Source organism: Grampus griseus (assembly GCF_964374135.1).
Source record: "Grampus griseus genome assembly, chromosome: 4".
NCBI classification, from domain to species: Eukaryota; Metazoa; Chordata; class Mammalia; order Artiodactyla; family Delphinidae; genus Grampus; species Grampus griseus.
In genome coordinates, this window is record NC_138997.1 from 31412440 (window position 1) to 31424528 (window position 12089).

The 12089-nt window shown below is 37.7% G+C and overlaps 1 protein-coding gene across 3 annotated transcripts in view; it reads left to right on the plus strand.

The window, feature by feature from the left end:
- The window catches only part of ARFIP1 (ARF interacting protein 1), a 135020-nt gene that overhangs the window by 101447 nt on the left and 21484 nt on the right, over window positions 1–12089 (plus strand). For all 3 annotated transcript variants that reach the window (XM_082653922.1, XM_082653924.1, XM_082653923.1), the window contains one exon: window positions 4675–4849. In XM_082653922.1, the coding sequence (XP_082510048.1) occupies window positions 4675–4849 (175 nt within the window). The remainder of the gene's footprint in view (window positions 1–4674; window positions 4850–12089) is intronic.

Genomic DNA, 12089 nt, shown 5'->3' on the forward strand with positions numbered 1-12089 from the left:
TGATGAGGAATCTGACTTAATGTACAATGTGATATAAAATCTCAATTTATCCAATGTATAGGTTTGTTTAAAACTTTTGAGCAAAATTATAAACCAGGTTATATGTACTTGGTAGCTGGTTATCAGGAAACCTTTAGAATACCTCTGTGTGTACTTTAAAAACCAACAACAGTAATGACCTCATCCCATAATTTATTCTCTTTTATTGAAATTGCAATATATGATTTTATTCATTAAGCTTAGCTTGGTGGTTAACTTTTCTGTACATTTATGGAGTAGCTGAGGCATTGACTAGTTGTAACACTAAATCATTGTCTACTGTGGGATAACACTGAAAAAGAATCTCAGATTAAAAGTTTCTCAGCTGAATTTTCTTCTCTGTGAAAACCAGAATTTATTGAGTTTTAGGGCAAGGGTCAGCTATTTGATCAGCACAAAAAGTGGCAGTTTAGGCAAATGTCCGGGTGGCCTTTTAATGCTCCCTATTATGTATTGTACAAGTATTTCCTAGCTGTCTGGTGCTTCGTGTATAGAAAATCTTATAACAGCCCATTCAACACTTCTCCATAGCAGCACCAACAAGGGAGCCTATTGTGGTCAAAACTTTTCAGATGTGGACACCTGTTCTCTAGAAGTTTTATAGAAGCCATAAAGTAACCAGCTATCACTAACTTTATTGGTATGGACTCAGGGCAGACTGGCAACCTTGAAGTGAAGAGTTGCATTTTGAAAACTTAGTATACTTCTCTTCCTAGTGTTAATGAACACTGTTAGATAAGCTCTTAGGGGAAGTTTTAGTTTGACACCATCTACAAACTGGATATAAATGAAAGGATATAAGGTCAGTATTATAACTTTGTGTTTAAATTAATTGCTGTTATTTAAAAGTATACCCGAGGCTATGAGGAATATTTGTCTTCACATTAAATCACCACACATTACTGTTTATTTTTGTCTACTTCTCTCTCATTTTTTACTGTTTTTAGTATGTTTGCTTCAGGCCATCCCTCTTCTAATTTGGCTGAAATAATAAGCACTCTAAACATATTAGTTATTAGCAGATGTCCCAAGTACTTTGTACATATATTTTTTTGTGGAGATTATTATTCCCATTTGTAGATGAAAAACTGAAGCAGAAAGAGAGAAAAAAAAACTAGCTCAAGACATTAGAGCCAGTGAAGGGCAGACTGGTCATGCAATTTGGCCATAGAACCCATGGAATTTAACTTGCTATTCCCATGTCAGTCTTGCCTCCCAAATTTTTAGTAACTGTCCCCTCCTCCTTAGCTTTACTGCCATTATCCTTCCTGATTTAGTGACTCATTTCTCTTTTGCCCAGTCTTCTAATTGGTTTCCTTGCTTCTGATTTCTTAATCTTCTACTCTGGTCCATCCTCCATGCCTTATATTACCACTAGAGTCACCTTTCTATCCTGAGCGAATAGAATGTGTCACTTTCTAGATCAAAGTTCTTCCATGGCTTTCCGTCACTTGTCCTACTGGAGTCAATCTGATCCCTTTAATATGGCCCTGCTTAATCTCAATCCTGCCTTCCTGTCTGATACTAATTCCTTTTGTTATCTTATTTCAACTTCAGGTTCTAAATTATTGAATTACTTCCCAAATGTGTCATGGTATCTTACAAATCTATGCCTTTGTTCATGCTGTTCTCTTCCTGAAATATTCTACCAATTTCCCGGCCCCAATCCACCTCATAAACTCTTACCATCCTTTGAAATTTAATTGTTTTAATTCTCTTCTGAGATGCCTTTTCAGATACCTGATTAAGTAATTCTTCCTCTTGATTTCCACCATACCTTATCTTCCTTCCCCCATGGCAGTATCCATTATCTCATTTTGTTGTGTTTAAGAGCTTCTCTCCCTCTAGGCTGTTAGCTTCTTGAAGATAAGCTATGAAGATGAGCAGATAGTTTTCCTTTCTAGCACAGTGCCTGGAACATAAAATGTTAATACTTAATGTTTGTTGAATGAATCATTGTATCAATGAATGAACAAATGATATGCTTTTGACGCTGAAAGATAAAGTTACTAAATTTAGTACGAGTTGAGAATAAATTAGGCTTGGTGTGAGGGACTGATGTGTTCTTTCTCAAGTCGTATATACATTCTAGAGTAAGTTGTTTATTAATTCCTGAAATAGATATGAATTGTACTACAGATATTTTAATAAAGAGCTTTAGTTTTAGGGCATAAGTTTGTGGTGCTGATTTTGACTAAATTAGAGATCGCTTTGCTTCTTCCTAGCTGAGTACTGAATAGTTGACACTGCTAGATAAGTCACTGTTTAATTAGCAAGGTAATGCTATACCTACACGGGTGCTTTGACAGAGGTATTGTAACGTGCTGTGGGATTGTGGTTTGTTGGTGGTGGGGTAATTATTTCAGTTAGTGGTGGGAGAGTATTAGGAGAGGCATCTCAGGGAGCACAAGGTGATGAGTGCTCTGTAGTAGATGCCACTGTCACATTCTAAATACTAATGTTACGGAAATCCATCTAGAGTTCCCATACGGTAGTCACTAGGTACATGTGTCTATGGATTATGAAATGTGGCTAGCCTGAATTGAGATGTGATGGAAGCTTAAAACACAATGGGGACTTCCCTGGTGGCACAGTGGTTAAGAATCCGCCTGCCAGTGCAGGGGACACAGGTTCGAGCCCTGGTCCAGGAAGATCCCACATGCCACGGAGCAACTAAGCCCATGCACCACAACTACTGAGCCTGAGCTCTAGAGCCCGCGAGCCACAATTACTGAGCCCGCACACCACAACTACTGAAGCCCTCGTGCCTAGAGCCTGTGCTCACAACAAGAGAAGCCACTGCAATGAGAAGCCCATGCACCTCAACAAAGAGCAGCCCCCACTCGCCGCAACTAGAGAAAGCCCGCGTGCAGCAATGAAGACCCAATGCAGCCAAAAAATAAAATAAATTTAAAATTTTTAAATTAATTAATTTTTAAAAAAAACAATGGATTTCAGAGACTCAGTCCCCCTCTCCCCCAAAAGTAAAATAGTTCATTAGCAATTTTTTTGCATTGATATATGTTGCAGAGATAATATTTTGGTTATATTGTGTAAAATTAAATATACTTTTAAACAGGTGAGGTTAACTTTTATTATTTTAACATGACTGCTAGAATATTTAAGTTACATATGTGGCTTGCATTATATTTCTGTTGTGCATTGCTGACCTAGACTATACTTTAAGAAGCGCCAGCCCACAGTTAACTCCCTTTTACCAGTTAGTTTATGTCATTCTAAAGTCTACTATCCCAACACAGCCAAAATTAAAAAAAAAAAAAAAAAAGTCTACTATCCTCACCTGCTTTGCCTTATCAATATTAACCAATTCACATGGGGGGCTGATCACTACCCTGATCTTGCTAGCATTACGTTTTAACATCTGTTTTTTAAACTGGTTTTTATTTATTTATTTTTTTTAGCCTCATGGCACATGGCATCTTAGTTCCCCCACCAGGGATTTACCTGGCACCCCCTGCATTGGAAGCACAGAGTCTTAACCACTGGACCACCAGGGAAGTCCCTAAACTGGTTTTTTAAATTGTGGAGGGACTTCCCTGGTGGTCCTGTGGTTAAGAATCCACCTTCCAATGCAGGGGACCCGGGTTTGATCCCTCGTCGGGAAACTAAGATCGAATGTGCCGCGGGACAACTAAGCCCATGCACCGCAACTACTGAGCCTTTGTGCTCTGGAGCCTGTGTGCCACAACTAGAGAGAAGCCCACACTCCGCAGCAAAGAGCCCGTGAGCCACAACAAAAGATCCCATGTGCCACAACTAAGACCCAATGCAGCCAAAAATAAATAAATAAATAAATATTTTAAAAATAAATAAACTGGAAATTTTACTCGTCAGTTAATACTGTTCTTGGAAAGAAATAGTTAATGAGATTAAGAAGCAGCCCCTCTCCTCCCCTCCCACCATGCTTATATTAATAGCTCTTTGTACTAAAGAAATACTTGATTTTTTTTTTTGAGGTACGTGGGTCTCTCGCTGCTGTGGCCTCTCCCATTGCGGAGCACAGGCTCCGCACGCGCAGGCTCAGCGGCCATGGCTCACGGGCCTAGCCGCTCCGCGGCATGTGGGATTCTCCCAGACCGGGGCACGAACCTGTGTCCCCTGCATCGGCAGGCGGACCCCCCAACCACCACGCCACCAGGGAAGCCCAGAAATACTTGATTTTAAAGGTGTAAGGTGGGCTTCCCTGGTGGCGCATTGGTTAGGAATCTGCCTGCCGATGCAGGGGGCACGGGTTCGAGCCCTGGTCCAGAAAGATCCCACATGCCACAGAGCGGCTAAGCCCATGCGCCACAACTACTGAGCCTGCTCACCTAGAGCCCGTGCTCCCCACAAGAGAAGCCACTGAAATGAGAAGCCTGCGCACCGCAACAAAGAGTAGCCCCTAGTCGCCGCAACTAGAGAAAGCCTGCGCATAGCAAGGAAGACCCAACGCAGCCAAAAATAAATTAATTAATTAAATTTTTTAAAAATAAAAAAAAGCATAAGGTATCAAATATGCATGAGAATTATCATATATTAATGTATAATATGGAACTATTACGTAGTTCCACTTCACGTCCTGAAGTTATTTCACACTGTCTTTGTAGTGTGCTTCACTTATTCTCTTCTTTCCAGAATTGAATATGATGCGTATCGTACTGATTTGGAAGAACTGAATCTTGGACCACGTGATGCAAACACTCTGCCAAAGATTGAGCAATCACAGCATTTGTTCCAAGCACATAAGGAAAAATACGATAAAATGCGCAACGATGTTTCTATCAAGTTGAAATTTCTAGAAGAAAATAAGGTAAATTTATTCTTTACCTTTTGAGATCTTTCTGTGGACTTTAAAGTCACCCTAAAGAGAGATAAATAGAAAGTTTTTTGTTTCTGTTAACTGTCTTTCATTATAGAATTGACCCTTGAACAGCTTGGGGGTTAGGGGTGCCAACCCTCCATACAGTCAAAAATCCACATGTAACTCACAGTTGGTCCCCCCGAATCCAGGGTTCCCCGGAGTCTGCACTTCCACATCTGCAGGTTCAACCAACCACAGATCATGCAATTCTGTAGTATTTACTGTTGAAAAAACTTCACATATATGTGGACCCATGCAGTTCAAACCTATGTTGTTCAAGGGTCAACTTTGGAATTGTTGGAAATGGGATTCCATTTATAATCAGCGTTTTAGTTTTTAGAAGTACATAAAATATATTTACCTTTCTGTCATAAAAGTCATCTTTCACAAGTAACAATTGGCAAAAAATACTTGATGTTGATCTTCAGATTGGTGTTGGTATCAAGTGCTTTAAAAAGTTACATAATGATAGATTCTGTTCTGAATATTTTGAAAAATTTTTATTAATGGTAGGTACAGATTTCAGGAAGGGAACATCATTCTTCCCAGTAATTAATAAATGAGGAATGACTGAAAGGTTCCATTGAGGGCTGCAGTTAGCATAACCTAGAATAAATAAGCCAGGAAACCAATTTTACACATTATTTTCATGTAACATGAATACATCCAAGGACTAGAACAGTAAGATCTAAGATGGACCTGCTTTCCTTGGAGGTAGACTCAGGTAATAACAGGCTCCCGAGCTTTGGTTTAAGTGAAGGACAGGTTCCCATGTTTAACATTACATGCATATTCAGTTCGGGGAGGGGGATTACAGTTCTGAAAATGGAAGAGCCAGTAGTGAGCTAGGTACAGAGGAGGTGTAGATCAGTCCTCTGGAGATGGAGTCTCATCATTGCACATTGGTGGTCCCCTTTCTGTGCTTTTCACATCCTCTGAAGTCGTAATAGACCTTCAGCTCTGCTTTCTTCCAGGTATTGTCTTAATATTAATTTTCTTCAGTTCTAACTGTCTGTTGATATCTTCTTGTTTTCCTTAACATTTCCTTAGAAACTCTTCTGGCTACCATAAGAGCTGCATACATTTCCTTCAGGCCAGCAGTATCACGCACTTGTTTTTTTAGCTACAATGGGTGAAAAGTACTGATTTTCCATTACACTGAAACCATTATAGTGTCAGTAAAGGAAACCTCAGTGGAGTCATGAGACAGCTTGCCCAGCACCATTCAGACAAGAGCACAGTGAGCCTTTTAGCGTTCATTAGCTGAGCACGTGAGATGGCATTCATTTCAGTCATTTGGTTTAGTATTTTGAAGGATAGGAATATGTCAATACTTAGATATAGACATATATTTTAAATAAAAATATTTTTTACATACTCCCCTAGAATCAGCATGGTACAGTGTGGTGCTAAATGAAATATGCTAGCATTTTATGGGCTCTACCTAAAGCTAATTTGAATGGAAAGAAAGGAATTTGTCTAATTTGGGGGATCAGGACCTCTGCTAATAGAGAAAATTATTTTAGGAAATGTTTAAAATGGTAATTGTGGTCTATTGGAATCTATTGGTATTTATTGTGTGCTATTCTCTGGATAGTGAGATTATGGGTAATTTTTGTTTTCTATGTATTTTTCTGTATTTTAGACATTTTCAATGAAAAGTCACATTGCTTTTATAAAAAGGAGAGAAACTTTTGAAAGAATTAGTATCCCTAAACCATCTATGTTTATATGGTTCTTGCCAGAGTAAATAAAAATAAGCAAATTATACAAAGATAAATAATGTCTGTGTGACTGCTGCTTCTCTTACTATGTAACTGTTTTTGAAACTTGGCAGTAGATCTCCAGATTTAGACATGAATCAGTGAAGGCAGCTATTTGTCAGTTACTAGGCATTTTATTTATATTCTCTCACTTAATCCTCATAACAGCCTTCATACTCAGGAGACACACTGAGAAGTGAGGAAAGAAGAGACCGGCCAGGTCATCTCTGTAAATTGTACATGTCAGTCAGGTGGCTCTCATATCCAATTTTATCTTATTGGCATTGAAGAATTTTTAAAGTTGGGAGTAACAGAAAATTATGACTTAAAAACACTCTTCAGGCACCGTAGTGAGGGTCTGGACTAGGTTCACTGCATTAGCAGAGAAAGGAAAGAGCAGTGGTTTCAAGGCTGCATGACAGGAATTAGGAAATCAACATAGGAAGCTGGTTTGGCCTGAAGCTTAGGGATGAAGGTTGGGAACCTGTTCTATTTAACCCAGTATTTAGTTTGAAATGACAACAAGATATTCACATGGAAACAATTGGTAGGAAGTTTATGATGTGGATTTGCAGTTTGGATGAACAAAGTCAGGGTTCCAGAGATAAAGGTTTAGAAGTCATTACTTTGAGAATAGTGTTGTCATTGTCACAGCTTCTCTTCTTTCAACCTTCCTTACTATAAAATAAAAAAAATTGCCTTTATTCTCAAGGATTTTATGTTCTTAGAGAGCCTAGAGATATTCTTTGGGGTTTTCCGCAGTTGTCATCAAGCTAAGTTTCAGTTTCAACTCAGTAATCATTAATCAGCTATGTCTAAACTAAAATCTAAAAGAAACTCTGATCTTTTTATCTTTTGTGTTTAATTCTTTAAAACTATAAAAAGATAATGTTTTTCATCTCTGTTATTTTAAGCAATAAACAACTATAATTTGGGTGAAGACTTAGATCCATGAGAAAATTTTTCTTTGTTTTTTATTATTGTTGTTGAGCAACTTTTACCCTTTTCTCTTCTTTTATAGCTCTAACAAAGGGAGGAAAAAGCAAGCCTTTAGGCCTAGGAATTGCCTGTCATTCCTGTTTGCTTTCTTGACAGTTTGAAATGCCTCAAATTGGGGGTTTTCTTCTCTTGTTGAACTACAACTGAATTTGTACCTTAGTATTTCCTTTATACACAATTGTCAGGTAATCTACTTAGCACTTGAATTTTATCAAAATATAATATACTCTTTCTGTTTCTTAAATATTGTATATTAAATGTTTTTAAATGTAAGTTATCTGAAACATCGATGAGTATGCTATTTTGTAATTTGATGATGTCCTGAAGGCTACTGTTTTTTTCTAAAGTTGTTTTTGCAGCTTTTTTTTGTGGGTGGAGGGGTGCCAGGGGAAGGGTTCTTTTGGTTCTCATATCCTGGCTTTTGGAGTGTCCTGCCATAGCGACACTTCTCTTGCAAAATGCGAGACCAGATAACCAAACAGCTAGAACAGTGCAGAAGTAAAATAGTCACTCAGACTGTGACTATCGTTATAAATTTTAGTGGCCAAACGTTGTGAGAATAGTTTTGGTTTTTTTTTTTTTGGAACTTTAAAAAAAAATTTGAGAGTGACTGGGAGATGGATTCTTTACTATTATCTTAGAAAATTGAGGTGTTTATATGTACTTAGTCTAACCTTCCTTCTCTCTGGCAAAACAAAGGGAATAGGTGTGTAAAATACCTATGTGCATACCGGGGTGTGTATGTGCATGCATTAATGCTGAGAGATGTGTGCACATATCCATGTTTGTCATTTCCCCTTAATGGAAAAACTTGAATTCTTCTACTGTTTACAATCTATGCTCTATCCAGCCCCCAGCCCTACCCCCTACCCTCCTGATATATTGTGTTTACCTTTAACCTAAACAACCCTCTGATATTCTCTTCCTTGTTTACTAAACAACACTGAGTTGCATAACAGTAAGGACACAGTTGATTAGGCTCTTCTAATGTTTCTCCTTTCATCAATATTTCTTTTCTTCTAGACCTTTAAATAATGTAACTTGAGCTATTTTCTGACTTAAGGCAGTTTATTTACCTTTTTATTGTACCTTTGAAGGTTCAAAACAAAACAGAAGCTAGAAAATAGAAAACATAGTCAAGAGAGAAAATAGTCATCTCTGGTGCTTTGTAGACTTTGTGGGAACACAAAACACATTGTAAATCAACTATACTTCAATTTAAAAAAAAAAACACAGAACAAAGTAAACATACTCACATAATGTGAGACAGCTATATATGTAGTTGTGGTTACCCAGTGACTTTATACAAATGTATACTGTAATAGGAAATACCCAAAGCCTAGTACATTTTTATAACAATATGCTGTAAATGTTTAGAAAAGCTTGGAGAGCAAAGGTATTCTTCTCCTTGAGAAGAAAAAATATAAGCCTCTGAATTTAAAAATGGATATCTGTTGCCAAATTTCAAGAAACATGTTAATCATTACTTAATATGTACAATCAGATACATTCTTGAAATCTCTTTTTCCCTATTGTCAAAAGAAAAGGACCCTAACTTTTTACTCTTGATATTTTTAAAATAGTCATGGCAGTGATGTACTGTCATCTTTATTTCTATAACTGTAGGCATAAACAGTATTCTTGGTATTTGCTCTTAAGTCAAGTGAAATTAATTTCTGTAGGTAAAAGCACCTGGTTCTAAATAAAAAATAAACATTTATGGATTGGGATGTGTAAATACAGTAAACAACCTCAACACCGTGCCAAATACGATTACCTACATTTGGATCCTGTGAAACAGTCCCTTAGTCCTGCAACTCTACTTCCACACTTAATTCCTCAGTGTATTTAATCATGTAATTTGATATAATCTCATGTTGTTATTGTTCTTTTTTTCATTCATTTAACAAACATTTATCAAGTATTACACTGTGTACCAGGAAGTGTTCTGGATATTGGTGATGCCCAGTGAGCAAAAGTTAAAAAAATTCAACCCTTAGAATTTATAGCCTAGTAAAAGAAACAACACTGATCAAATCACACCAAAATATAAATGTAAAATTTTGGCTGTGACCAGTGAGTGCTCAGACTCAGGCTTCCATGTGATGTAGAACATTAACCAGGTAAAGTGAGAAGCAAAGAGTATTTCTGGCAGAAATGGCAGGGTGTGGGAGGTAAACGGCCAGACGATGCAGGCCTTATAGGCCATGTTAGGGAAAATTTATTTGAATATCAGTGGGAAGCCACTGAGAGAATTCTTGGCAAATGATGGGTCTGTTTTTGTTTTTGTTTTAATATTTATTTGGTTGCACTGGGTCTTAGTTGCGACAGATGGGCTCCTTAGTTGCAGCATGTGAACTCTTAGTTGCGGTATGCATGTGGGATCTAGTTCCCTGACAAGGGATCGATCCTGGGCCCCCTGCATTGGGAGCGTGGAATCTTAACCACTGCGCCACCAGGGAAGTCTCGGCAAATGACAGGTTTTAAAAATGGTGCATAGATTTTAGTAGAACCTAAGAGTGAATGTAGGAGTTTAGACAAGAGATAATGGGAGCTTGGATTAGTATTAGTGGAAGTGGAATGAACTGAAGGTTTCAAGAGATACTTACAAGGTAAAACAGAAATACATGTAAAATACTAAGAACAGATTGATGTAATTGGCACCTTTGACATTTTATTCCTTTATTCAGGAAATATTCATTAATTGTTTTTCACATGTCAGTCACAGGGTTAAGTAATAGAAATATAATGGCCTTGTTGTCATAGAGCTTTTGGTCAAGTAAGAGAAATAGACATTAAACAAATAATTACAGAGATACAAACCATGATCAGTGCTGTGAAGGGAAAATAGAGGGGTCTTGTGAATATACAGAGGGGACTTGGCTTGATGTGGTAGAGAAAGTGACATTGGAGCTGAGGATCCAAAGGGATGGAGAGGAGTTACCAAAGGTGTGTGGAGGAAGGAATAGAATATGCAAAAGCCAGCTGAAGGTCAGTGAGGCCAGAGTATGAGGAGAATGGGGGAGAGTAGCTCTGTATGAAGCTGGACCGGTAGGTCAGGCCTACACAAGGATGAAAAGACCTATGTACAAGGTTATTCATCGCAGTGTCACTTGTAATATCAAAAGATGAGAAACAACTGAAACAGTTCAGCAGTAAGGCCTAGTCGAGTCAACTGTGGTTCATTTATGCAACAGAATACTTTTCAGCTGTTAAAAAAAAAAAGAATAGGGATGCAATTGATAGAAAGATCCTCAGAACATACTATTAAATGAAAAGAGCAAGGTGCAAAGCAGTGTATATGGTACAGAACCTTTTCTGTGAGAAAGGAAGGAAATAAGAATGTATAATCATATTTTCTTGTGTTTGCATAAAGAAAAACCAAAGGAATTAACTAATTAAAATTTTTTACCTATAAGGGGAACAGAGTATTTGGAGACAGGACTGAAAATGAGACTTCTCATTATATGCTTTTTGTGTCCTTTCAATTTTGATCCTACCTATTCAAAGAATAAAATTTGATTTTTAAAAGAAAGGAAAATAGGTATAGATAGAAAATGTTTGTTTTTAAAATAGTATACCTTCTGTTTTCAAAAAGACTCAACTGGATTTCTGTTTTTCTTTTTTTTTTCAATATTTATTTATTTATTTGGTTGCACCAGGTCTTAGTTGCAGCAGGCAGGCTCCTTAGTTGTGGCTCACCAGCTCCTTCGTTGTGGCACATGGGCTCCTTAGTTGTGGCATGCAAACTCTTAGTTGCGGCATGCATGTGGGATCTAGTTCCCTGATCAGGAATTGATCCCATTCCCCCTGCACTGGAAGTGCAGAGTCTTATCTACTGCGCCACCAGGGAAGTCCCGATTTCTATTTTTCAAGCATAGCTTAATATACATATTTATATAACCTATAATTTTCCTCTTAGCTTAAAATCAAATGATTGATTCTGTGTTGGAAAGAATAAAAAAACAGTTTCATCTTAAGTGACAGATTAGAAATGATGTGATAGTGCCTTCCATTAATGCAGAAAATATTTTCTTGTACGCTGCCATGTTTGCTGTTCTTACTGGTTTGACTTCCAGGTCCCTTTAAAACTTTCTGAACACACATGGAGCAGGAAAAATTTGACTGTGATTTGCATTGTCTCCTTTCTGTATTTATGAAAGAGGCAGAAGTTAACTATCTTTATATGAATCATGCAACCAAAAAGAATTGTGAGTTGTGGGTTGATTTTGAAATTAACATCAACCAAGCCATATCTATCCATAGTCGGTTGGTAATTTGCAGTTCTCAACTGGTGAATGCAGGAGAGAGCACACCCAGCTGACCAGTTCATACAGTCTCTCTGTCGGTTGTGCTACGATTTCCAGCATGCAGTTTTTGTGAAAGAAAGATGTTTTGTACAATAGATTTAAAAGCCTTCCAGAGGG